The 27974-nt window shown below is 45.7% G+C and overlaps 2 protein-coding genes across 7 annotated transcripts in view; both read left to right on the top strand.

The window, feature by feature from the left end:
• Positions 1 to 5450, top strand: part of IQCE (IQ motif containing E) — a 28514-nt gene extending 23064 nt beyond the window's left edge. Inside the window, exons 22-23 of one of the 4 annotated variants that reach the window (XM_030229730.2) lie at positions 14 to 99; positions 3628 to 5450. In XM_030229730.2, the coding sequence (XP_030085590.2) occupies positions 14 to 99; positions 3628 to 3636 (95 nt within the window). In that variant the 3' untranslated portion in view covers positions 3637 to 5450. Of the gene's footprint in view, positions 1 to 13; positions 3231 to 3627 lie in introns of those variants that run through there. The other 3 variants (XM_030229729.2, XM_050980029.1, XM_018915868.3) reach the window with 3 other exon arrangements.
• A 3370-nt stretch (positions 5451 to 8820) lies between these two features.
• Positions 8821 to 27974, top strand: part of TTYH3 (tweety family member 3) — a 75667-nt gene continuing 56513 nt past the window's right edge. For 2 of the 3 annotated variants that reach the window (XM_050980005.1, XM_050980003.1), the window contains exon 1: positions 8821 to 9037. In XM_050980005.1, the coding sequence (XP_050835962.1) occupies positions 8915 to 9037 (123 nt within the window). In that variant the 5' untranslated portion in view covers positions 8821 to 8914. The remainder of the gene's footprint in view (positions 9038 to 27974) is intronic. The other variant, XM_050980004.1, reaches the window with a different exon arrangement.

Genomic DNA, 27974 nt, shown 5'->3' with positions numbered 1-27974 from the left:
GGAATCCTTTCAGGCAGGTCCTGCTCTGCTCCCTGTGTGGCCCCGGACGAGGCTCACTCCGACGACTCCGATGACATTGTTGTCCCTCCCTTGCTGCAGGTGAAGAAAAGCCACAGCCTCTTCTAAGGTTTGCTAACAGGCTCTGATGGTCTGGAATTATTTGCTTCACCAACAAAATTATTTGTACCAAGATCAAGCATATCAAAGATGGAAAAAGGGGGAGTATCAGCCCCTTTTTGATGACAGTCCACATGATTTCAGCCACAAATGAGTAATTCTTTGATATGTTTTCTCTGCAGACTTTATGGCTAAAAGCCACTGACTGACTGACTGTTAACCTTACCCTCCTGGTACACAGAGAGTTTGGATTTATAAACTCAGCCAAACACTTTAATATTTTTTATGAGGATTATAAATTCAGTTGCCAAATTTAAATGAAAGCAATAAAGCCTTAAGATGTTTAATGCCAAACAAAGTTTTGTTTCAGGTCAATAAAATAATTTGTTTAATCAGAAAGGGGTAAATGACATAACTCCAGTTTTTAGCCCATGTATACAAGGGGGTACAACTGGTATTTGTTATCTGTGCTTTACTATTTAAAATTTTTATTGTATCATATTTTAATATCTTTCTTTTTATTTTTTATATTGAACATTTACAGTCTGTGCAGACCTTGTAAAGGCTTTTAGAAAGCCATTTCTTTGCCATAGGACTATTCTAGGCCCACTGTATCAGCTGGGTTTTCATATTTATTGACCTTTTCCTGTGTGTGTATGATGACATCTGTGGTACTGCTTTGTGTTGAAATGTCTGATGACATAATCAGCTTTGGGGATTTGTCAGGGCAGGTGTGTATTAGCAGCAGTGTGCTCTGAAGGGATACCCTTGTGAGTGTTTTTTCTGCTTAAAAAGTCATAAATTATGTGTGTTTTGCAGGGTCAATTCTTAATGTGTAAAAATATTTGACATAGGAGATAGAACTGTCTGGAATGCTCACCTGACTATATTGCTCATATCTAATTGAGGCAGTTTGGTTTGGGAGCAGAAGTGGTAGGTTGGATTATAACAGAAATTAGGACTGCCTCCAGAAAAAGCACTCACAGTGTGATTATCCATGGAAAGACCAAAGGCCTGATGGGCTGGTGAGGATTTCATCAGAGGGGGTCTTTCCAGATCTCTGCAGACTGTACTTTTTGACTGGGTAGTTCCTACTGTTGCACCAACATCCTTCAAAGACATTGAAATGTGTGTGGGTTTTTTTAAGGTGAGCTAGATAAATCATGACACTTATTGGAAGGGGAAATTAATTTTACAAGCACGTGGTGAAGGTTTTCTGGAAGCACTAATGGTTTCTTTGTCATCAAAGAGTAATAAAGTCTCCTGTAAACAGAAAGCACACTCTTAAATATAAGATCTTTATCACCTTTTCTAAATTAAAAATCAGTCACCACTGTTTCTCAGAATACCAATAAGTCAGGGCTGTCTCAGTTCTGTGATTTCAATGAAGACTATCTGAGGCTTATCATAGTTTGTGCCAGTACTTAGAGCCAAAGAGGAAACTGGATGGCTGCAGCACAATGCAGCTGATTTCATTTAATCCCCTCGGTGGAAATGCTGCCTGTGCTATTTCCAAAGGCAGTTTTGGGAGCTCTCCATACCCAAAGCAGCCTGAAGAATGTCATTTGCACTCCCACTGGGTAAATTTTTCCTGCTGGTGCTTTGGTCACATGACTGTCATCTGCAGGAAGGATGAAAAAAAAAATATACATAGAAGAAAAGGGATAGAATCCTTCTGGTGGAAGCTGGGATATGTTTCTTTCTTTTTCTGGAAGTCACATTAAGAAGAAGGGTCATTTTGCTAAATGGAAGCAGTGCTGTACTGAGTAGTTGTGTATAATATTTCAGGTCTGTAACTGTGACTCTGTCATGGATCTCTCCAGAGAGTAACCAGAGATGAGGCCTGACACATTAAAGGCAGAGTGTGTAATGTGTCAGGACCAAGGCTGATACCAAATACCTGCCTGGCTGCCATCCTATAGGGAGGTACTGGGGCAGCAAATGCAATAAAGAAAACATTCTTTTACTTTACTGTGCTGTAATGAGCAATGTGGCAGTATTAGGAAGTTGATACAGAACAGAAAGGCTTGTGTTGGGGTGAGCATGTGGCCAGCAGCATCACTGTCCAGAGACAAATTCTGGGATTAATGGGAGAGAGGAGCTTGGAGTGACCCAGACACAAACAGAAACCAGGGTGAAAAGGAACAAGTGTTCTCTGGGGTGAATCAAAATGTGTCTAAAACTTTCTAAATTTGGGAGTGCTGTCTCCCAGCTATCAAAGATCTGATACTAACATTGAGATGGCCTTCAAACTCATACCTTACTTTGGAAGGTAATTATGTGTTCACATCAAGAGCTTGCTGTGGTCCAGGAGGAAGGGAAGCCTGCACAGTATCAGCCTTAGGTGTTGTTCTGTTGTACACTGTGATGGAATGTGTTGGAGGGAGTAGTGACTGACACTAGGTTTGGTGCTGTGGTTATCTATATGAATGCCAGCACCCATAAATCTCGGAGGAAATGTGGCACAAAGAAGGAAGAAAAAGTTAATTTTTGAATAAATGGCATTTTCCTCAACAGGGAGCTGAGAACAATAAAAATCAGTGAGACTCAAATCTGCCAAGATAGGCCCTGTACAAACCCACTGTTTCTGAAAAACACCTCTGTAGAAAGCCCTGGAAACCTTGTGGGGGTGTCAAGGCCTTGAATGCAAATGAAACTCCCCTGTATCCAGTGTAATCTAAAAGCACACTCTCCATCCTGTCGATATGGAATAATGTTTCTGATTTAAAACCATCTGCAGTTTGTAGCAGTGTTAGTTAGAGATTGTGTGTGAGTGCAGAGATCTGACTTTAATGGCATGTTATCTCTCTTGATCTCTTTTTGCCCTTAAGTGCCTTTGCCTGTAAATCTTTACTGAGGCATCAAGACCTGAAAACTGTATTGTTTCCTGCGTAGCTCTAAAAATAATCCCTGCACAGGCAACTTCTAATGTAGTCAAAATGGAAAAGGATTAATCTTGGCATATGAGAGCACCATTAATTTTTATGATCTTTTTAATATTTAGAACTGTGCAAGTATTTTATATAATTTATTTTGGGATCTTTGAAAAGCTAAAACAATTGCAATGAATTTTCTTTGAACTGTTGAATTTTGAAATAAAGTTTATAACCGAATGTGGATGTGTTTCTTCTGCCACTGCTGTATTTTCATTGCCCCTCTGGCCTCTGCTGCACTCTCCTGTTTTCTCTTTGCACCTGGGCTGACCTTTTATCCCTGATTTCCTGAATGGACAGTAACAAGATAACTGAAACATGTAAGGTGTGAAATTTCTCTTCTTTTAGTGCAGGTTCAAGGTTTTCCCATCAGGAATGAGCAGTGTTCCTGACCAAAACCTGGTGGAACTGAAAGAGCTGATGGGTTTTTGCTTTAAAAAACTGGTCTGGCAGCAGCTGAGGGGGAGCAGGAGACTACAGAGTTCAACAGTTTACTGACAGTGCATCCTCCCACCTGGGTTAATGCTGCTGTTTGTGAAGCTCTGGAAGGAGCTGGGACATGTGCATTCTTTTCCAGGTCCACTGAAAAAGCCCTTAAGGACTCCCTAAAGAAGCCTTCTGCTGGTTTGTGGCAATAGAAGACCCTGCTGTGAAAACATGGGAATCCTGCAGTCATCCTCCTGTCAAGCAGAGTCCTTGGTGTAGGACTACAACAGCTATGAGAGTACAAGATGAGACAGTCTTTGTTGGATGATTTTATTAATTAAATTTCACATTTTTTTATTTTTTCTGCTCAGCTCTACTGGCATATGATCTGGATTTCTTATGAGAAACTTCAGTTTTAAATCTTAAACACCAGAGGTAATCCATGAGGCATGAATGGAAAAATTTGGTATTATTTCTTGGAGCAGACTGGTCTTGAATTCAGAAAGCAATTAAGCATTCACACTTAGTTATATTAAGCCATAATTTGTCTGCAGCTGAAGTTGGAATGCCCTTGACTCTTGAAAGCTTTGCAGCATCTCTGTGTGGTAGGTTTGTCAGCTAATGAATTACTTTCCTCTTACAAACTTTTTAAGGGGAGAAAAAAAGTTTCATTCAATGGGCATCATTAACACCTTCAAAGAGCAAAGTTCCCATGTTAGACCCCAGGTTTGTCGGGAAGGATTTCCAGGCATGGTTGGTGGTCAGGTGCTGAATCAGTTCCTCTGATGTTGCCTTCTGTTTGCTGGAGTGCTGCTGTGCTGGTGGAGGCAGCCCTGCCATCCCCCCCCCATGCCTGTCCTGGTTTTGGGGTGTGTTTGGCACTTTGGTTACACGTGGTGTTCAGCAGCCACTCCTGTGCTCAAGGATGAGCAGCAAGGGTTGCTGTGTTCTCAGGAATTCACTCTGTTCAGGTTCACTGATGAAGTTGCTCCCTGCTCCCCTTGCCCCTCCCTGCCTGGCTGTCCCAATTACCGTTTTCATACCTGAGCATCTGGACTCCCCCTGCTCTCCAGGACAGTGTTTGTGTTGTTCCTCTCACCAGAGCTGTGTCTGAACCAATGTCCCAGCTCAAAGTGTTGCTCAGGCTGTCCCAGAGTCTTGATGCTCAAAATGCTCTGGGAAGAAGCAGGAGGGACGTCATGTCCATTGCCAGGGGCTGTCTTACCTCCCTCATTGCCAGCCAGACAATGCCACACCTGGATGTCACTCCTGTCCCCTCCTCAGCCCATCAGCTCTGCAGAGCTGAGCCTCTGCCTCAGCAACGTGACACAGCTTGAAAGTCTCTGCTGTGCTCTGACTTTAGGGATGGAATCCTGTAAAATCTGTCACTTGGTTACAATGCTGCTGTAAAAAAAAGGCTGGGCTTGAATGGCCTCTAGGTATTTGCATGGAAAATTAGAAGAGCTTTTAATAAAAACTCATGGAGTTGACCATGAGTGCCTGCAGTACAAGTTACAACGTTCTGCACAAGCATTGCTTTGCATTGCCATTATTAAGCAATCATCCTTATTTGGAACTTAGACAAATTGTGGCAGAACCTTCTATTTATCTAACCTGGAAATTTTTCCTGAACAGGCTTTCTATAATCTACTCAGAGAATTGGCAGTTTTCTTCCCTCTCTTGGTAGATATTTAATAGCCACATATTGCATTTCCATGCTAGTAAACCTTCATTATTATATAAAGTGTACCAGAATGTTATGAAGAAATACCTTAAATAATTAAATAGAAATGAAGAGTGACAAAACAAACGAACAAAGTGCAATTTGAGCTGTGTTATTCTTTCCTTTTTATGTTCGCTTATTTGCTAATTTGCTGAACTTACTGGACTGCAGTGGGTCTTGCTGTGATTAGAGAGAGTTTGCCAAGTTCCTTTGTAATTGTTTCTTTGCAATTAACTAAATAATAGAATGTTCTCTGTGTGGCTCTCTGGGGAAAAGAGCGGGCAGGTGCTTTTGCAATAGGATTTCCACATCTTCCACCCATTTCCCTAGAACTCAGTTTAAAAAGACCAGTAAAACATGAGAAAGAGAGAGAATATTGCCTCAGGACTGGAAATGAAAGAATTAACCTATTATTATTCCTTCAGTTGGCTGAAAGCTTTTTTTGCTGGCCCTGGTAGTGGCTATTCTTTGTGTAAACCTGAAAGTCCGTGGCAGGACGTCAGAGGAAAGTCATGAAAACCCAAATGTATGTTCCTGCCTGCAGATGCCTCCACTCGGGGGAAGTCTTTCAAGCTGGGAGGAGAAGTCAGCTGGGAAGATCCCTGGTTTAGCTGGGAGAGCAAGGCTGGAGACAGAGCTGTCATAGAGGGGGCAGCGATGTCTGGGGGAGGCTGGAGAGCAGCCCTGGCTTTGTTATTTCCTTTGACTTTGAGCAGAAAATTACAGAGGAAGCTCTGGGAGGAGAGGAAGGGTAATTTTAATGGAGGCAGAGTTTAGCTCAGCGGGAAGGAGGCAGGGCTGGCTGGAAGGGCAGAGTTTATGGAGCGGCGGAGGCAGAGGTGTGGCCCGGCAGTGGCAGCTGAGTGCCGAGGCACGGTCAGGTCTCCCTGACCTCCCCATGACCATCTGTAATTTAGTCCCTGTCTCAAGAGGGCAACTCATCCATCTGCTGGCACTTGGAGTGCAAACCTGCCTTTTTTTTTTTTTCCTTTTTTTTTGTTTTAATCTGTATTGTTCGCTAAAACCTTTTGTAGCACATATTAGGTTTGACAGAAAGGGGAAGACTCCTTGCTCCACATTATATTAAAAGCTGAATTATTTAATTTTGTAGAGAATCAGAAAAGGCAGGGGTAGGAGATTGCTGTTTTAGAAGGTGCTCTCATTGCCAGTACCACTTCAGCAGTAGGGATGTCTGGAATCAGAAGCTTGTGAAGAGTGAAAAATGCTACATTTCTTGGAGGGCTTCTGTAGACTGCCTGGTGATCTCAAGAGGATGGAGGACAGCACTGGCTGCCTTATTTTGGAGGTTTAAATTAGTCTTTTTAACTTTGCTGTCTTTAATGGGGAACACTTCTCATCTGCCTATTTTGTCCATTTATTCTTTAGCAAAACCACTGTCAGAGCAAGTTAGCAAACACTAATACTGCTCTTTGGTTTACTTTCCAGCAGGATTACCAGTGAACAAGCTGACATTTGCAGTTTGCTTTGCTTGACTGTAGAACTGCCTTCCATGCAAGGCTGATTTACTGTTAGATTTTATTCCTGGGATGTCATAACAGTGTCTCATTTGTTCATCTGGCTTTGGCAAAAGAGAGTGTACTTATTTGAATGGGAAGGAAAAAAAGGTTGCTATAATCTAAACATGAGAGCCTTGATAACTGTCTTGTCATGTACTCAAGAGTTACCTGAATAGGATTGAGTGAGAGATGCTAGACATCCAAGAATTGCAGATATTTCATTGTGGTGTGGCACAACAGGCTGGAATGCCATGGAAAGTATGGCTAGTGCTGGATCCTGTGGTTTGTCTCTTATTCCTCGTTTGCTGAATCCATTCTGCTCTTCATTTTCCCATATCATTATAAATAATTGTGGGGGAGAAATGAAAACTGTTGATGCCTCTGTTTCTCTGTAATCCCCAGTCCTCACTCTGCTCTAATTTAATCCAGTTGTCTCAGCAGCAGGAGGCTGAGGGGAGGCATGCACACCAGCCCTGCTCCCTTTCCCACTCACCCCCAGCCCCACAGAGTGCCTCAAACACCCAACCCCATGGAGCAGCATCCAGCTTTTCCTGTCATTTATTCCAAAACTTTCTGTGCTGTTTGATTTACATCAGCCCCGTCAAACAACATCTCAGTGTGGCATCCTGGCTGCAGCTTCTCTCCCCTGTCCATCACATGCTGACAAGGGGCTGGGACTTGCAGCCTGGTGGGGGTTTTGTGTCCATCCAGAGGCCCGTGGCTGTGGTTACATCTGCAGGACAGATTCCAGCCTTGAACATTTTAGTGCCAAATTGCATAAACTCTGTGTCAGAAGGGGCTTAGGCAGAGATCTCTTGCTCCCAGCAAGGTCTCTCTGCTCCTTGTCTTTGGGTTGTTAGAACTGGAGGTGAAATTGGCCCTTGAAGTAATTCCTCCATCCATCCATCCATCCATCCATCCATCCATCCATCCATCCATCCATCCATCCATCCATCCATCCATCCATCCATCCATCCATCCATCCATCCATCCATCCATCCATCCATCCATCCATCCATCCATCCATCCATCCATCCATCCTCGCCAGCACTGTGGAAAAAACAAAAATAATAAGGAAAAAAAATAAAATTGGCTGATGTTCAGCTGTCCTGCCTGCAGAAAAAGAAACCTTTTATTGGAGAAAGCTGGAGGGAGTTGAGGTTTTCTATCTTGTACCCTTGTATATCTTGTACTTGTGCACACAGCACGTGGCTCTAAACCCTCTGACATGTGTCTTAATGCTATTTGTGAGTGATAAGATTTCTTTTTAGCTGTGTTGATAATACTCATATGAAAATCCCATCCTAGTCAAAAGCTATTGAAGTTTTCAGAACATCAGCAGAAATATGTTTATTTGCTCTAAGAGGCTAACACGTGGCCCTGTGCCCAGCACCACAGAGTCATTGTGTTGGAAAAGACCTCCAAGATCACCAAGTCCAACCATCATGACCATGTTTGCCAGCATGACCATGTTTGCTACTAAACCATGTCCTCAGGTGCCATATCTGCACATTTTTTGAGGTATTCTGAGAGATTCCAAGACTTGGTTCAAATTATTATTTTATTATTTGTCCCCTCGTGCTGTCACACAGTGAGAGGTGTTTCCTTAACGCTCACCTGTGCTCCTGTTGCCGTCGTTGCCATGTGTGTGCCCAGCCGAGGGAGTGCTGGATAACATTCTGCCTCTAAGAACTGTGAATTCGGGAAGGGCAAACTTGCTGCCTCTGGATCTTAGGATGGGCGTTGAGAAGGACTCGAGAGGAGCTGACAATGAGCGACTTTATGCCTACCTTTGCCACTTGGTGCGGCACGAACTGCTTTTGCTCCGCTGGCTTTTAGGCTAAATCCAAACCGCACCTTCCGCTGTTAGGACGGCAGGGCCGTGTGAGAATCACCGGGACGTTTGTCGGAAAACAAACGCAGCGCCGGGGGCTCGGGGCCCGGCAGCGACCCCCGGTCCCGGGGGAGCGGCGGGGGCCGGGCCGGGGCGGGGCGGCGGCGGCGGCGCCAATGGGAGCGGGCGGGCGGCGCCGGGCGCGGGCGGCGGAGCCTCTCGGCGAACAAAGAGGGAGCGGGAGCGGGCGGAGGGACGGCGAACGGGCGGGGGGGACACCCGGCCATGCGGGGCCGGCGGCCGCGGTGCGGGTGAGGCGGGCGGCGCTCCATGGCCGGCGGCTCGGGGTGAGGCAGGCGCGGGCATGGCGGGCGTGAGCTACTCGCCGCCCTGGTGGGTGAGCCTGCTGCACCGCCTGCCGCACCTCAGCCTGCGCTGGGAGCTCACCGCCGCCGACTTCCGACCGCACGACGCCGAGTACCAGCAGGTGGGTCTGCCGGGGCCGCGCGGGGGGCGCGGGGCTCGGCCCGGGCTAAGGAGGAGGAGAAGGGGGCGTGCGGCCCCCGCTGGGGCTCCCCGGGTGGGCGGCCGAGGGTGCCGTGTCCCCCCTGCTCCTGGAGCAGGTGCCCCCGCAGGGCCGGGTGCGGGTCCCGCTGGCGGAGCTGGGGCAGAAGGTCACCACCCCGAGCTGCCCCCAGCCCGCCCGGAGCCCGAGTTCTTCTTGGCAGGAGGCGAAACGATAGACTGATAAAATCACTGAGGTTGGAAAAGCCCTTCAAGATCAGTGAGCTCAACCTTCGACCCTATGCCGCCGTGTGCCCGCTGACGCGCAGGGCGAAGTGACCCCTGGAGCGGGGCAGCAGCCAGCCCTGCTGGGGGCCCGGCCGGCTCCCAGCGCTGCCCGGCCAAGGCACCGGCCCGGCCTGGAGCCCCTGGGCTGCCCGCAGCCACCACGGGCTGTGCCAGTCCTGTGCAGGCTCCGCTGACCATCCCCTTTGATGCCGCCAGCCCCGCAGCGAGGCCAGCAGTGCCTCTCCAAACGGGCTGCCTGCCTGCTGGAAAACAGATGACTTAATGCACGAGAGTGGCGTTAGCATCAAGTGCACAGGAGGATGCTCGCAGAATACTTGTGTGCAGCGCAGCTTTTTTTTTTTTTTTTTTTTTTTTTTTTTTTTTTTAATGCTGCTTAGCCTGTATCCTGGCTTGGTTGGCTGGGCATGTAATTAAAATGATTGTGGAGTGAAAATCTGTGTGCTCCAACATCTGTGTTCTCTGCTGTCATCTTGGAACAGAGCTGCAGTGACTCTGCTGCCTCGTTTTGCCACGGTCTCTGGTTTTGAAAACACCATTTTGCTTTTCTGAACATACTTGCAGCGTCCTATATACACAGCCTGCTATCATGCACACAGGCATGAAGGCTAAAGCATCTAAGCAGTTCTTGTTTACCCTAGGAGTAGAAGGTATTAGAAATACTTTAGGAAGCAGTATGTTTTGGCTTTTTGTTCTAAACAGATGAACAGATCTGAGGACTGAAGCGAGAGCAAAATGTGAGAGATGTATTTAAAGAGCCATGGGTAGATACAAAGAAACATCTTTATACCATCAAATCAAAGGGACTTTTGAGCTAACTTTGTATTTTGAGGCTTCAATTTGTTAATTTGTTTTAGTTCCCTTGGCTTAGCAGAGTTCAAGATGGCCACATGCAGATGTAACGCTGCACAGCAGCTGAACTGTATTTCCATGACCTCAGAGGGTAGCTGCCTTTAAAACAAGGGAAATGCAACCCTGGAGATCAGAAGTTAAGAGTTCATTGAAAGATCTTCTTGGGAGTGTGTTATCATGAAATAAGCACTCAGTGGCCTTTTGAATAGACAGCAGATGTACCAGTTTTCACTCAAATTGCTTAAAAGCATTCCTAGCAATAATCTGGGGTTGTGTTTGTTTGTCAGATAATTTTCCTACAGTAATCATATTCCCACTTAAAGCCTTCTGCTGTTCTCCTCCTGTGTAGCTGCCTCCCCTCCCTTGATGACATTAAGGACTTCTTGCACAGCAGTCGATGGCCTTTTAAGTCTTAACATCAGCTCACAAGAAAACATCAAATCCAAACTCCAGTGTCTGGATTACTGAGGCGTCTGTCATCAAGAGAATGATTTGAGCAGCAGCAGCAGCTTTGCTGGCTGTGGTGTTGGTGAGGGGTAGCAAGCAGGCTCCAGCAGCACTGCAGCCTGTGCTGTCAGTGCTGTGGTTATGTAACCACGCTGCTGTGGCTCTGCAAGTTGGCTCTGGAGTTCGTAGGCACATAGATTAATTCTAATGCACTGAACCAGGGAAACTTAATCCAGGACTGGGAACTGGAATGATAAATGCTCTCTTGTGCTTTAAATGCTTCTGAAGGCCTTTTGGTTTGAATTCTAGATTTTTTAATGAATCTGCACCTCTTGCTCTGTGTGCAGCCTGTGCTGGCATTGTCTTCCCTTGTCTTTAGGAACCTTTTGTATTTAACAGGTGAGCTCATATAGACCCTCAAAATTAGGAAGTCCATTTTTTCAATTTTAACTTTGGCTTATTTATCATTACTTTGTAGGTCTCACTGGTGCAAACTGTGTATGTTTTTGCTTTCTATTCCATTAGTGATTGATACTCTAATTCTTAAGTATGAATTATTAAACTACACACTGTGTTTGATTTCCCCAGGGGCTGAGGAGAGGTCACTGGGGGGGTGCTAGATGAAGTTTATGGGCACAGGTAAGGGCAGGGTGTTCCTTCCTTTAAGGAAGGAGTACCTTTGCTAAACTACATGACTCCAATTCATCTGGGAGCTGGACTGTTGTCATAAATAGCACTCAGCTGGGCTCAGTGTCCACTCCCATTCTGATGTGTTTTGAGGAAGGAAGCAATGTACCCTCTCTGATTCTTCACTGCTTCTCTAGAGAAGATTTCCCAACCCGTGACCACGGGAAAGCAGCACTTTCCTTATAAAACTCTCTTCATCAGTAACCTTTTAGTAAATACCCACCTGTTTGTTGTACTCCTGTTTTGATGATGGGCTTTGAAACTGTGCATCAACTGAACATCCCACTCCAGCCAGAACTGGAATGCAGAGGCTTGGGTTTGCATGTTGTCCTGTCACTTGTTGCAGTGCCACGTGCTGCTGCAGGTGAGGAGGCTGCTGCCTGAGGAGGCTTTGCACCTCTGCCTAGCAGGATTAGTGTAATGCCAAGCTGCAATTCCCCTGGAGCAGCAGCCCAGCCATCGTGCCCTGAAGCTTCTCTGAAGAGGGCAGATAAGCACGGTCTGCCACTCTTTGAAGTCTAGGTCTTTGTTAAGTCCTTTGGGACCCTGGGTGATGGGGAATGTCTAGCAGGATGTGGATGCAATGGCTGCTTCTGCTGTTCTGTCCCAAGGAGTCCCTTGGCCAGGGCAGCAGGGACGCCTGCTGTGTGCTGGGCTGTCTCAAGGCTGCAGCCATTGTGTACCAACCTTCTGGGGCTTCCTCCTTTTGTCTGAGAGCATGAGAAATGCTCATGGCAGTGCTGCTGCCAAGGGCTGAGATCAGTGCAGCTGCAGGTTTTGGCTGCATACCTTCTTCACCTGAATCAGGCTCTAAAACTCTCTCTCTCTCTCTCTCTCTCAGTATTACTTTACTCCTTATCTTCTTCCACAGCATATCTTGTTGCATTAGGTTAGATCAGTGTGTGTGAGTGGGGAGGAGCAGAACAGATCCTTCCCCTCTGGACTAGATTGTTTAAAAATATATGTGTATCCTGATGTCCTTCAGATGCTCTGCTTCTGCCACAACAAACAGTGCAACTAGTTGTTTTCTTTTTCTGGAGGAATTGAGGTGAATCTCCATGTAGAATGAGCTGGGGTTGTGGTCCTTCTTCTGCAGGGGTTTGGCATGCTGGTGAGTCCTATCAGAGCTGCCTTCGTGTGCTCCTTGCAGGACTTGCTCCACAGTCCTCCCTACAGAGGATCTTATCAGACCAGCTCTTTTCCTAATCCTCCCATGAATCATTGGGGTTGAAAATATCTTGATATGAACAGCTTTGTTCTGGCTGTATTCTCATCTGAGTCATACTGCAGTGCTCTGCAAAGCCTTTTCATTGTGTAGTGAGTCACAAATTCTAGAGTGAAGGGAATGTAAAAATGGAGCAGAGCTCCTGTTCCTTCTGACAGCATCATGCTAACACCAGTTCAGGTCTCCCTGCCTTTTGCTGCTGATCAAATCATGATGATCGTGCCAGTATTGTCCACTGACTTTCCAGTTCAGTTGATTGGCCCATTGAGACGGTCCTGAGACTGCTGCTGTCACTAGTTTAATTTATTTAGCAATGGAAGTGCTCCTCCTTGGGAGTGACTTAGCTGGGTGGCATTGAATTCACTTTCTTTCTCGGGGTAGAGTTGGTTAAGAGCCTTGAAGTAGCGTGGAGGTCACGTGCTGGAAAGCAATAGAAAAGCTGAACAGCTTTGTGACACAGCACAACAACAGGTAATAGGATATCTGCTCCAGTCTGGGTGCCTGAACACTGACAGAAAAGGAGACTATGGCACTTTATCTCTGGAGCCTGACTGTGGGCTCAGAAGTGAACAGTGAAGGAGAAAAGAGGCTGTAAAAGCTAAACCACGGAGCCCTTTGGAGTTTCTGCTTTTTCTTCATTGCTGGAAACTGACAATGTTGACACAAACCTATGTAAACTCAAAGGTTATGTGTGAGTCAGGCTAGAATAAAGAAAAATACTCCAGCATCTTTGAAACTCATCCCTTGCACTGCTTCGTGCCTTCTCAGTACAGTCAGAGCTGCAGATGCATGGTTAGTAGGTGTAATGGCAGCTGTTTGTGCTTTGGAAGATGACTGATGATTGATTCACACCAATTAAGATGCAGAATCGTGCTGAAGGAGGCAGTGACAAGAGCAGGGACATGCTCTAGTCCTTGGCTTTGAGATGCTCTCTTCAGTGCTGTCACCCAGGAGTTTCCTATCATGCCTCTGTCAGTGCTTTCATGTGGTGGTGTTTTTTCTCCCTCTGTTTGTGTGCTGAGAAGGGATCCAGCAGGGAAAGGTGCTGTGTAAGCCCAACACAGACTCAGATCCAAGGCATGTGTTTGAACCCAGAGCCAAAGGTTCAGCAAGGAATTAATTCTGTCAGGTACTTTCTGGCTCTGTGAGGCTGTTTCCCTGCACATAACAGCTAATGTCGTCTTTGGAAGTATTTCTTGGCTGGAGAAACATGATGGAGCCCAAACTGCCAAAAAACTTGGATTACAGAGATTGTTTTAGAACTTCCTCTACTGTACTGGCATCTTATTTCAATTTTGAAACCAAGAGTCTTTCTGTAAATTGGAAACATGTGTATTAGTCAAGCTGGATGACGTGTTTTTGTCTAGTTGGCTCAAAGTCAGAGGGTAATGTGCCTTTCTTGAAGGGGTTGGACTGAAGGTTTCTTTCTTTCAAGAACAGATGGATCCCTTCCAAGGTCTGACCAGCTATCCTGCTCTAGCACAGGTTTGCTCGTATTTCCAGAAAGGTTAAGTGACCCCTGTTAGTAGAATCCAATGTTTTCTGATGAAATTGAAGTTGTTTTTATTTTTTAAGAGCTGCTGGTAAATTCCCTCTTCCCTTTACTCATCAGTGTTGGCTGCATGAGTAACCATGCAGTAATGCCTCCTATCAGCAAACTGTGCTCTGACTCTTCTGTCTTTGATCTGGAGGAGCCTTTACTGATGAGCAGCACCACAAGGAATAACCAAAAAGGTAGAACCAAGGCTATTTTTGGCTGACTCTACCAAAGGTAGATATAAAATGTGTTCTCTTGACCATTCATCCAGTCATGCAGCAGCATATGGTGTGCAGAGAGGAAAAAAGTCCACCTTTGCCAGCTTTCTGTCTGCAGCCTTGCTTTGTTTTGCTGACCCATGCTGTGCTGCCACGTTTTCAGATGCTCTCCTGAGAGCTGGCAGTTTCTGGAAACACTGGCTGTAATTACCCTCCTCTAGTCAAAAAAAACCCCAACTGTCCTAAAGGTATGGTTTTAGCAGAGTACACAGGGGTGAAAGGTGTCTTGGGGAAATGTAAAACATTTTGTGGTGCATGGAGGAAAGGAGAGGCAGGTGAGTGTGCAAAGATGTAAACCACGCTCCCTTCCCCTGGGTGGGATCTTATAACTATTCATCCTGCACAGAGAAGATGCTGGTGCCAAGCTGGTGAGCTTCCCAGCCTTAAGACACATCTATGGAGCATGTGGTACCCTGAAGGCACCATGCTGGTCTCAGCTGGAAGGGTAGAACCAGAGCTGAAAACGTGTCTGGTTGTGGTGGCCAGCCACTGGCACCCTGGTGCTTCTGCACCTACACAACATTTGTCTTCCTGAGAATGCTCCATTTTTATCCCCATGGGTGTAGCACCATATGACTCCTGGTCTGCAAAACCTGATCTCTAGCAGTCTGGAGAAAGGGGTAAGCAAATTCAGTTCGGTCTTAGCGTGTCTTGCCTCTTTTTGTTCTTTTCCCCTTCGTGCCTTTTTGAGCAGAGGAACATCTGTGGTCTCCAGGTTAACAAAGTGCCTTTGTTTTAATGTTGATCCAATAAAGCAAGCAGTGCTTAAAGCAGATGTTGATGTGGATTTTTAGTGTTCTTTACTTTTTGTTATTAGGGAAAGTGTGAAATTCTCACCCAGAAGAACATATCCCATTAGGCATTGCTCTGGAGATTAAGGGCAGGAAGTCAGGTGCTTTCTCTGACTTAATCCCAAGGCTCTGAATGTGGATTAAGGGGCTGTGCCACAAGTCTTCTTGACCTCTTACTTGTACTTTGGGATTATATTTATTTTGGAGCCTGTAAACAAAAACCTGTCCATGGAGTACGAGAGAGAGGGAAGTTATGGGCCCGTGTCTCATCAGGTTTCCTGCCCTGTGTCTGCAGAGCAGGCAGGCAGAGAACAAGCACTCTCCAATCCCTTGGAATTGGAATTTCTGTCTTTTTTTTCTGTTCTGTTTCATTTGGTTTGGTTTTTTCCTTTCCTTTTTCTTCCAGGACAAGGCTAATTTCACACCACTTCTCCTGCTCCCCTGCCCCCAGCAGCAGCCACGGATGGAAGGGTGAAGAGCAGAGCTGATGGTGTTTGTGTTGTAGGGCTGTGCTGTGCAGAGCTTGCACTGCCACCCCGGTGTGACCCCTGCCAGGGGACACTCCTGTACCTGTGAGGGTGCCAGTGATGCTGGCCAGAGCTTCCCCTGCACTCATTCTTTCACAGGCTTGGATGTCAAGTGAATTTGCTTGGGTGGCTGCAAGCAAGCAGTGAGTAAGGTGATGCTCACTCCTAATTTTCTTAGGGTGGAGGGGAGTCAGCACCTCACTTGCATTAACCTCTTGGTGACTGTCAGTTCTCTTCTTGTTCCTGTTTTAATTTTCAGTAGTAACTTTTCCACCAGTTATGGTGAGATTTCCCATTTCCTTGAGTGAGTAGGAGAACTTGGCCTGTTTTCAGCTGAATCTGATTCCCATAGCTGGGGGAAGGGATGTGATGCCTGGGAATTTATTTGCTCCAAGATTCAGATGAGACCTGAGGAACTTGGAATATATCACAATTACCTACTGCACTGAACTTCAGTTCTCACTTTTAAGACATGAATAAGACTCATAATACTCAGGGACCTATTGATGTATGCTGGGGAATAATAATAATAATAATAATAATAATAATAATAATAATAATAATAATAATAATAATAGTATCCAAGTCCAGTAACTTTGCTTCTCTCTTGGCAGGGCTGCACTTCCTGGGTATGTCATCCTACCAGTTCTTTGTTTTAGCTGATGACAATGATTAACAAGACAGATGAGCTAAAATCAAGGCGGATCAAGTTCATGCAAGGCTTCTAGTCCTGGAGATGCATTCATATGACAGTCTGAAAAAAAAAAGTCATCACAGTTAGAAATCCTCTCCACTCCTCCACCTCAAGGGGTGACTGATGTGTTGCGCAGTGAAAAACTGGGAATTGGTTACATTTATTCTCAAACCAGAAATTCTTTTTGCTGCATGGCGAAGGGGTCTCCAGGTGAATAGTGGCTGTGGGGCAGAGCCCTGCTGATGCTATTTTTTTTTACTTTTTTGTATGAAATAATCTAGGAAAGAACAAAACACAGAGCACTTTCATGTTGCAAAAGCTTTCATTTCAAACTTTTTTTTTTTAGATTTCTGCGTAATGAGCCACTTATAGTGTTTGAGTCTGATCTTGTAATTGTGAGCTGTAGGGTTTGGTAAGCTGCAAATGTGCACGTTTTTGCAAAGTAGTCATTTGTGTGCTAAGGCTGCAAGGCTATTCTCTTGCAAGAAAAAAGAAAAGTAGGTTAGCGTGCAATCCTCCCTTCTGCAAGCACTGGGTAACATAAGGGTAACATTTGCAATAATGTGTGCTTTCACATGCTTATCAGGTTGCTTGCTCCAGCAGATGTAATGAGTGCCAGCCCTCTTTTTAGTTATTATTTTAACAAATGAGTGGGTTTTGGTCAATGGTGAGAGCAGCATTGAAAGCATCCAGGGAAAGAGCTGCCACTCCCCTTCACCTTCACTTAAACTGGAGCTGCACCCTGGGATTGCATTTCCTCGGTCACCACTAAATGCTTTTTCTGGCTGATATGGCTCAGAATGGTGCCACACGTGCATATGCATGAAAGCCCTTTGTAGTGTGAAATTAGGGATGAAAGATATTGCTAATCAGCCCTAACAATGCAGGACTTATTCCTGGACCAGGGAAAAAGGGAATGTGGGGAATGGATGTTTCACAAATGTGTAACACATTCAGACACGTTGTTATGCCAGTGTTGGTGTCTGTGCACGGACGCCCTTTTCAGGCTGTAAAATGCTGCTGTTCATGCAGGGAATTTAAACAAGCCTTCTATTCAAGGCCGAAATTCAAAATAACACCAAAATCCAAATGGAGGCACTTCAGTTGCATAATAGTGTCTGTTACAAGGAGGCCTTGGTGCAGGAGATGATGTAATGCTCCTTAAGATAAGGCCCAGGCTGGGGTTGGGGAAAAAGGGAAGATGGTGTCAGTGACAGAGCCATTAAAAGTATTGCAAATGGTATCAAAGCTTTCCATAGGGTGTTAATTAGCACGCCTGAATAATTCCAAAGTTGATTGTGTTACAGCTGTACATGTGGAAAAACTGCTCGGTGCTACCTGTTTTCTCTGATCATAATCGCTTTTTCCCTGGGGTGATCTTTCTTGAAGTTCAGCAGTGTGCTCGAGTTCCTGTAGCTGATAAACTGGTAATTTTGACACTTGCTCTAGGAGCTAGGAATGCCTCAGTCTGCCAAAGAGATGCTTTCAGCTGCTTGCTGAAATTGTGATGCTTCTCACCGGGGCTGTGCCTGGAGCTGTTACTGCTCCAAGGCCTCTGGCAGCTTGTTACTTTATTTCCTCCTTAAGTTTGTGGTTCATCTATACCAATTTTGTTTAGTTTAGGAATAGTCTGTGTGGCATCCTCGCTGCAAGTGCCTCGGGTCCGTTTTTGGGCTGGCGTGGTCAGAGGGGGCACACAGGATTGCTGCCCTACCCATGGCCCGCCCCATCCCCTTTCTCCCTGCCCTTACAGTACTCACTCCAGGAAATGCTGAGAAAGCCGGGAGTAATGGAATTCATGAAATTCAAGCTGCGTTTCAATGAAAACGTGTTTTCAATTTCTGCCTCCTCGGGAGCCTGGGACTGAGCTGTAATTGTGGGCGCTGGGTGGGGGCTGGGGCCGGATGAATGGAAGTGGCGGAGTCAGCGCTCTGCGGAGCCTCTCCCGCATCTCGCCGCTCTCTCGGCATTCAAAGGCTGCTGAGCGCTTTGTGGCAGCTTCAGGAAGCGTTTTTGTATTCAGCTGTCCAAAAAACCCAGGCGTTTTCCTGCTGGGTTTGATCTGGCTGTCGGGGTCTGGATGACAGTGACATGTTGGAGAGGAGCGTGGTGGGGGAAGCATCAGCTGCGGGTGGTTTATCCCCCCTCTCTGCTCTTGATCCTGCTCACGGTGTCCTTTGAGTGTCCTGCAGCCGATTAAGAGTGAGAATTATAATGGTGACTCAAAAGCCTTTGGTAAAACTCATTAATTCATTCCTCCTTTAATTAGACATCCAGCCACGGGCTTATAATTATCAGAGCCCAGGAACGTTTGCAGCTGTAATAAGCTGTGCTGCATCAATTGCAGAAATGGTGAATTTTTGGCAAATGCAGATATGGTGAACTCTTCTCAGGTCTGGTTTTTGGTGAGGAACACGCAAGGGCATAGAAATGAAAGAAGCAGCTGAGTGTGTGTTGTGAATGAACTCTGGCTGAATCTTTCCTTGTGGTGTTGAACTGAGAGGAAAGGGTGGAGTTGTCCTGCTTATAAATATTATTTTTTTTCCTTGGGAGGTGTAATAATGTAACTTTCAAAGAGAGAAAAGAGGAAGGAGAATCAAATGAAAATATTATCTTAATATGGAATATTATATAAAAACTTTAGCACCCAGTGGAATTACACTTTTGGAATAAGTGTAACAAGAACAGCTGCAGGCATTGCACACAGCACCCATTTTGCTTTTTGGAAGTTAGGGAATAGCTGAGTGTTCTGCAATGAAAAGTACCAGGTACTTTTTTTCAGTCTTCTGGAGGAAGAAAATCAATAGTGAACTTCTATTATTTTGTAATGTCTTCTTGTTTCTGAAATGGGAAGCAAGGTAATTTTCAGAACTAATTTGTGCTGCTGACCCCCAGCAACAGATGACTGAGGTCTTCTGAGAGAAGCTTGTGCTGCTTCTGGTACCTTTGAAATGCTCATGGGTTCTTTTCTTTTGCAGAACAACAAATAGAGGGAAGGCTGAAAGGATTTCAGGGAAGAACTTGTTCTTTCTACCCTATTGCATCTCTGCTTGTAGTTCTGATCCTTGTGGATGCCATGGTAGACCCTGATAGTATGATCTCCTTTTAGCATTGGACTGACAGGCTGTCAAGTGCAAGCAATCCAAAAAGGCACAGACCTAGGAAAAGGCTAGGGATGGAGACAGCTGGCAGCCACTGGGCTTAAACAGAGATGATTGAAGAGATAGGCTTTATTTTTTTAATATTTTTTTCCTTAGACTTTTTAACTTGAGTAAGGTTAGAATGAACGTTTTTGGACTTGAAAAAATGGGAGCTGTTGCACAAGAGTAGATCAGAGGTACTGCTAGGTCATGGCAATTATTAATGTTCATGTTCCCTTAAGAGGGAAACTGTTTCAATTGGAGTAGGTGGCAGGAAAAAATGGATCAGCTGTGTTTTGGGTCGTTTTCTGTCTGGAGTTAGTGGAAAGCACAGATAGTACATCCAGTGAGGATGGAATGATTTGTTTGACACTTCTGTAGCTAAACAGAAGTCTTTACTTCTGATGAGGGTGCTATTTTAAAACCACTGTACAACACTTCTTGTGTGCCTTTTTGTATTACAGTATGTGGCTGCTGTCTTCTGTTTGTCCCTCCCCTCACAGTCTGAGTTACTGTTGGTTGATGAGACTGAGTAGTGCCTGGAACTGGGGTGGTACTGGGCTTCATCCCTCGCCTCTGAGGTCAAATATGCTGGGTCAAATATGCTGGCCTGTCCTTATTTCTGAATATATTTAAAATTCCTACAGGTTAGACAACAAACATTGGATCAACCCGAGTGCACAAATTAGCCGGAGCAGCAAATTTACAAGGTTAAAATTTGCCTTTCAATCTCATAAGTACAACTTGGTAAATATCCTGCTGATGTTCCTGGCTGCTCCTGGAGCCCATGTTCTGGGGCAGGTTTTGTACTCTAGCAGAGAACCTCTTGATCACTGCAGAAGTTCATTTTTTTTGAGGTTTTTCAGCCTGACCCACTGCAAACTAAAAAATCTCTTTGAGCACAAGCTCTTCAGCTTTTTAAATGCTCCAGTATGAAATGGCAAAGTGAAGATGATGAATATGAAATAGGTCAGGTGCTGTTGACAGAATTCTCCGTGTGGACGAGCGGCGCTCTGGGAGCTGCTTCCAAGGTCTTGGAGGAGCTGTGTAAATGATCATGGATGCTGGGAGCGTTCTGCTGAGGTGTAAATAACAAGGTTGGACAGTTTAGGCTGGCTCTGCTGTTTTTATTAGTGCAGCTTAGCTTTCGCCTCGGGTGATGTGGAGGTTATGGGAGAAGGAGGAAGGGACAAGCTGTGAATTTGCTTCCTCTCCCAGCAGAGCAGGATGAGAAGGGATGGGGATCTGGTTACCCTAATCCCCCCTTGGCATGTTAATTCTTCTTGGCTCTCTACTTGTATCTTATGTCTGAAATTCTTACTGAGGCAACTGCTTGCTGGGTCACGTGTGTGTCACTGCAGTGCCCTTTCGACCTTTTTTGTGTGGATTTTGTTGCAGCTATTAGAAATCAGTTGCCTGCTATAGTATTTCATCACTGCTAATTTTTTTCTCAAGAAAATGTTGCTCTGAGATGTGGCTGCTTGTCTTGTTCCTGTCCTAAGTACATTTACTTGCTATTTGCTAGATATGACTTCTTCTGCCTGTGGTTGACCCACCTCTTAATGTCCTCTGCAGATCCAAGTTCATTTTTGTGGATAGATGGGAATCACTTTCTGCTGATGGGAGGAGATGTACCTCTTGGACCACAGCAGTGACAAATAGCTCTGGTGAAATGTCGTTCTGCAGGTGTAACCTATGGGCTGGACTCCCATCACTAACCTGATTATTAGGTTTTGTTTGCATGGGCTGGCTCCAGCAAGGTGGTCTTGGTTATGTGAAGCAATAAATTAAACACGAGGTTCCTAAGAAAGAACCAGTTTCCAGGATAGGCTTTGAATGCTCTTCAAGGTTCAAGTTCAAACCAGGCGTGTCTGGGTTTTTTTGCCAAAGTGAAATTTGCTGCTTTGTCAGATGTAGTGAATGTTGAGCTTCCTTTCTAACATCTGTGCCATCAGCTGGGATTCACCAGCAGTTTCGTTCTTTACTTCCTACTCACAAACACATCATCAGCATTTCTTTGATCCTAAAGCTGGTCCTACAAGGCTGTCATCCTTGAGGATGTGATCAACTAGGCTTTTATCCTAGAGTTGTGTTCAACTAGCCTTGGACATGCTGCTGCCTTCCAACAAGTCACTGGTCACGTCTCCTGGGAAAATAGAGCTCCTGAGTGTTTTCTGTGTAGCTGCACTCAGACCTTGGGCAGTGCACGGTCATGGCCTTGTGCTATGAATATGGGTAACTGTAAACAGGGCTGAGAGCTTCTGGAAACTGCTGTTGTCCTCAGCTTTATTCTCAGTGAGGATTTTTTTTTTCCTGTGAAGAGCAGGGCACATGAAATGGAACAGCAGCGCTGCTCTAGTGCTGCAGTAAGGAATAGTACATGGTGAAAAGTTTGATGTTAGCTGCAAGTGATGTATTCTTTTGGTAGTCAAAACATTAACTGTTCTGGGATAAGAATCTTTTTCATGGTACACCTGTGGCTTGGCCTGTGCGGCTTTTTGTGTTCCAGGACAGTAGTTCTGCTGATGTAGATGATGAGCTGATGGCTGGAGGAAGAGTTCATGTGTTTGTGCACATTTCACCAGTTGGGGGAATGGTGCTGGCCACTGCATGTGGCCATCAATGCTGCACTCGGGCTGCTGGTTCTTGCACAGTCCTGGCTGTGAAGATCTAAAGCTCCTCCAGTGCTGCTGAGTGGGGTCTCAGTAGGTAGGAAAGCATCTCCTGTGATTCCCAGCTGCTCACAAGACTGTTTATGTTGCACTCCTTGCCATCCTGTATTTGCCATCCAGGCAGCAGCCAGATAACCCCCAAGCCTGTGCCCCTGGTAAAAAGGCTTCCAAGTGGGGTTGCACATTCCAGGCACGTCCTGGCTCAGGCTGGGTTAGTCATGCGTGTCCCCGAGCGTGTCGGAGCTCAGACGATCTGTCTCTCTTGCTGCTGCTCTCCAAAGCCATGCTCTGTAAGAGACAGCCAGCAACAAAAGGGCAGTTGGAGTTGTGGAGCCTGGTTACATGATCTTGTCACTTCTGTCACCCTGATCTTCAGAGCACTGTTTGGAGTGCAGAAGTATTTTCAGGAGCCTGGGAAAGTGGCTGGGACTGTTTCTGTTCAGCTGTAGGGCACTGTCTCAAATAAAATAGTGGCAGCCAGTGATAGGAAAGTGAAAAAGATCTCGTTTTTTAGGAGAAAACCACATGAAAGCTTGATGCCATGCAATCCCTCATGATCATATTCTGTGTCTGGAAGCTACTGCTAAGGCTGCAAGTCATTACATGTGGGATTGCACTATCATGGCTTCAAATGTATGCAAAAACCTGTTCATGTGCCTTCCCTTACATGCTTTCCACCTGAGGGCATAATCCAGTGACAACACAATCACTTCCATAGCAACCAGCCTGTCATAAACAGGATTATGGCACCTAGACAGGAGGGAGGCACAAAGAATTCAGGAAAGAACAGCCCCCTCATTGCCATGGAGCAAAGCAGGGTAAGTGGTGACCTGTGTGTGTCACCCTGGGAACAGGGGAGGAGGAAGGGCACAGGTTCACCACGTGTGTGCTGTGTCCTTAAACTGGTGTGACAAAGCCTTGAAAAGGTGAATCTGTGTCTTTAGCAAGGCAAGGTAAAGCCTGCAGAGAGCCTGTTACTGATCTCTAGGTACAAGTGCACCAGGCTCAGCTAATGAGATTAAACCCCTGAAGTCACCAGGGACACATCCTGGCCATCCCTTGCCTTCCTTTTTTCCACTCCCCAGTCATAGACACTCCTATCCTCCAGTCTGTAGAGGGTAAGTTTGTCTGCTATAAAGTACTGCATTTTTTCCCACTAATGCTGTCTGCAGAGTGAAATTAAAACACTTTCTCAATACACATTTAAGCTTGCACTCTCTTTTAGTATAAACTTGAACTGTTTTATTGTCAGAGATGATGGGAAGAAGCTGCAAAATCAAAAGCTTCTGTCTTCAGCTCCTTCTGCAGAGAAGACAAACAGTGTCACGTAATGCTCTTCTGCAGACCCATAAAGGAAAGAGAGCTACTTTACTTGCACACACTTACTGCCAGTGGTATTGTAGTTGGTTTTATGCTGCACAGATTTAAGTGAGAACAGTTACTGAGTGCTTTGCAGGAGTGTTTGAGCAGCTGCTCTGCTCTACTTTGTTCTGCAGTTTATGCACCGCTTGCTTTTGTTCAATAAAAGGCAGCATGAAAACACGGAGTTATTGCTGATATTTGGTCTGTGGCTTCAGGGTATCTTATCATGGGGCTGGTCAAAACTTCTTTCTGGTGAATTGGTCTCACTCTTTGCAGCCTTCGGGTGATGTAACCAATGACTGGATTGCTTCAGTCAGTCAAAAACACTGCTTGGCTCTCTCCCAGGAGCTTTAACACCTGCTAAAAGGGTGAAGAATTCCGGGCAACTGCTGCCAGCCCTGAAGTGCTGTGAGAAGTCTCTTGTCAAAGATCCAGCTTTCTGTCCAGGTTGGGAATCAAGATAATGTTCCTCATGAAATGGGCTCGGTCAGAGCAGCTCCAGCTCTCTGTGGTTTCCTGAACCACTTTTTGTAGTGATGGTGTTTTTAGAGAGCTGAGTTTGTGGAAAGGGAATACAAAATTGCTGAGGAGGACACGAATTTCCTCTTTTTATTGTGTTTTTACTGCTGGTCCTGCAATCAGTGAGGTCTGACAGCCCCACCTGATTAGAGAATAAGCTTCAGTAGGGATACAGTGAGCCTTACACTGGGGCAAGTGGGGCTTTTTGTTCCTGATTAGGATTCTCACCCAAAATGTATTCACAAATGAGGCTTTAAATACCTGTCTATAAAGAATAGAAAGAAAAATTCCCTGGATCTCAAGCCTGAGGTAGTTCAAGTGCAAATTGAATGTATGGTGTGGCCTGGCTTAAAAATATGTATAGAACTACTCATGCAAGGTGATACACCTGGTTCCCTTTTGTGGCAACCACTATGGCAGAGTTCATACACAGCCTGGGGTTTTTCTGCTTTACACACTGGTGAATCCCACTTTGGGATGATGTTCCAAACAGGCAAATTGCAGATCTGCAGATGTAACAGGGTATTTCTGGTGCTTCAGAAAAACTGTTTGCAAATGCAGAGTTAGCCATGGGGGTAACTGTAGGTATTAGTGCTGAAGGTTGCTGTAATGCCAAGGAATGTGGTTCACTGATCAAGATAAGGTGGCTGAAATTCCATCCAGCTGCAGCAGTGAACTGAAAGACAGAAATAAAAGTAAATACAGCAGGCAAATAGCAAATAAGTAACTAAGCAGCAGTTCCTGGTGTAGATTTGATAAAAATGTGTTCCAGGGACCAGAGCAGCCAGAAAGGGTGATATCATGTATTTCTGCAATTGTCATTCTGGAACCTCTCACTGAGAATGCTGAGCTGGCACTAACAGCTGTTTTTACCTAGCCTAATTTAATTTTTAAGTTTGTGTAAATCCTCCCTGCAGGACTGATAAATGCTGTTTGTGTTGTTGTTAGTGGAAGTGTCCAACCTCGGTGATGTTGCAAACATACAAAAGTCATTCTAAGGCACCACGAGGTGTGTGTTGGATGATAGACCAAAAATCAGAGCAGCCACGGGGATGGCTCACAGCAGGAATGACCCATTGCTCAGATATCAATGCTGTGACCTGAATGTTGTATGGGAGGCTGGAATAAACAGTCCTTCCCAAGAATTGTCAGGCCAGGACTCTCTCCTGACTCCCTGTTGCTCCAAAGAGCTGCAGTGGGTGAGTGCAGAGTGGTAAGTAGAGGAGGCAGCTGGCTGTTGTCCCTTGGATTTCTCCTTCCTTTGCTGGATCCCTCCTCATACTTCCAGCTGGAATGCTGTGGGCTGTGTTTCTAACCTGAGATGTGAGGCTTAAGCCAGCAGACTGAGGAGCCTGTGCTCCTGGCTTTTCACTCTGAAAGGCACCGTGCCCCAAAATCTGCCAGTCAGCAGTTGTGAACGCATTAGGGAAGGAAAAAGGACCTGGTTTGGGGGTTGGAAGTGCAAGTCCCTGCCAAGGCCAGGTGAGGACCTGGTGAGCAGGAGCACTGGAGCCTGTTCTTCAGCAGGTGACTCCTGCCCTGGGGTTTTTCTGGTGACTCCTGCCCTGCTGGCTGTGCTGTGTCGGGGCTGTGACCACAGCACTGGTTTGGCTGAAGAAGCTTTTCCCTTGAGGTTTGTTGGGTGGTTGTGCAACACCTTGAGCTTGGCCTGTCAAGCTCTTCTGCTCTAGCACTTCTGTCTCACTGTGATTCTTCATGGATAGAAAGCATTGGTTATTAACCCAGAGGTGGCAGAAATGCAGAATAGATGCAGTAATCTCAGCACACCTAGGTGGGGACAGGAGAAAAAGGATTGGGTGGGAAGAATAGCTCAGGATTACACTGTGAGGGGGGAGCTATCAGCCAGTTTGGGATGTGGAAGAAAATCTGCTTCCTCCTTGTGCTTTATAGCTTTGGCCTCAGTGTGAGTAGTGCTGTGGGCTCTCTGAAGGAAGGCTTCAGTGTGTTGAAGGTTTCAGGCTCAAAGGCCAGGACTGCTGACTGGTGAGGCTGTCTTTTGGTGGGAGGATGTGATGCTTTCAGAATGCAGAACTGCAGTTGTGAGATGAATTGTCTTTTAGTAGGTGGAGAAGGGGGGGAAGTCTCCACTACTAACAGCAAGAGTCCAAAGTGGCTCCAATTTCCCAGTGAAAAGTTGCAAAGGGTAAGTTTATCACAAGTAGAGAAATCAAATTGCAGTAGGTGCTTTCTATGAAAGGCCCAACCTTTGCTTTTAGCTTGTGGGGCTCGCTTTTTTCCTAGAGCAAGGTTGGTGTTTAGTGCAGCTCTCAGCACTGTGTGAGTTGTGAGCCCCACAGAGCATGTCAGGAGGAAGGCTTTCCTCTGTGCTCAGGGTGGCAGGAGCAGGGGAGCTGCTGGCTCTGCTAACTCTGGTTAGCAAACCCAGGTAAGGAAATCTGCTCAGAAGGCAGAAGTCAGACAGAAACCTTTCATCTGGTTCCTGATTTCTGCTTCTTGATTGAGCACCCCAGGATTTTCCAAAAGGGAGGTTCACCACAAAGCCTGGCATGTCCCACACTTTTCCACCCAGCTCTTGGTGCTGCAGGTCCTGGGACTGTGTGTGACTGTGTCCAAGTGACATGGCTCAGTGCAGAGGGCTGGGCTGCACTTGGTGACAAGCTGTGGGTCTGGGAAGCACCTAGAGCTCCACATGTGGACCTGGCATTTCTGCCTCTCAAGCTGCTCCAGGCAGTGTTCTGCTGAGAGGTAGAAGCTTTGCAGTAATTTCTTCCCCAGATGTAGCTGCTGTGCAAACAAATGTTGAAGGACTGTTTTCCCACAATGGCCCTCTATCAAGGGCGCTTCAGCGTTCACCAGTTCCTGGATTAGCATAACAAGGGTGGTTTGAAGCAATGCTGATAAGAGCAGAGTGTTTCCTGCTAGAATTATGATCAAGCAACTTATAATTCTGCTGTCTTGCACTTTTTTCAATCCTGGGCTTAAAAGGAAAGCTTTGTCTGCCTGAAGTGTCACCACTTCCTCTTCTGCATCTCTGAAGTGCAGAAGGGTTTGGTGCTGTCCAAGTCTGCAGTGCACAGCCTGGGGCTGCTGCTAGAACAGGTCACACTTCTGGGAACTGTGGAGCATTGCAAAAATATTTCCTCCCTTGTGCTGTGTTTGGAAAGACTGTTTTTTCTAATAACCCAGATAAACTGCGTGTTCTCAGGTCCTGTGTGGTTTGAGTGTTTTGTTGATGCTGGTGGTTTTTTATTTAGATTCTCTTTGCAACATGCAGGTGCTTAGATAGACTCAAAGAGCCCAGGAGAAAACTTTAGTGTTGTCACTTTCCTTACAAGTTAGATGAGAGTTTTGAAGTTGTTTTTAAAACCCCCAAACAATCAAACTCAAACATCTTTATGTTGTAGAAATCCATGCAAACAAATTGACTTTAGGTTTGTCTGTGTGTACACTGAAACCCCAGGAAATCCCACGGTTGTGTGGAGCCCAAACTTTGCTGCAAGGTTTGTTCCTGTGATCTGAATCTCTGGAAAATGGGTCTGTTTCTCTACAGAGTTGCAAATCTCTTATTTAAACATTATGGGGAGGGAAATTCTGACCATTGTCTGTAACTGTGTGCTCAAAGTCTCCTTTGCTTTTTAATGACATTAAAGACTTTTTTTTGGTCCTGATTTCCTTTGGAATGACATTGCTGTGTCAGTGCTGCAGTGCCAAGACCTGTGTGTGGTGGTGAAACTGCATCCAGCACCCATTTGGAATAAATACATTTATATTGCTTGTTGAAGGTAAAGAAATGGACAGTACTGTAATTTAACATACTGAGCACATTTAAAATTAGATTTGGGCTGTGAACATGGGTGTTTGTCTATGATAGGCACCTACAGGCAGGACCTCAGCAGAGAAA

Source organism: Serinus canaria, chromosome 14 (genome assembly GCF_022539315.1).
Source record: "Serinus canaria isolate serCan28SL12 chromosome 14, serCan2020, whole genome shotgun sequence".
Lineage (NCBI taxonomy): Eukaryota > Metazoa > Chordata > Aves > Passeriformes > Fringillidae > Serinus > Serinus canaria.
This window is presented reverse-complemented; position numbering and strand designations above follow the sequence as displayed.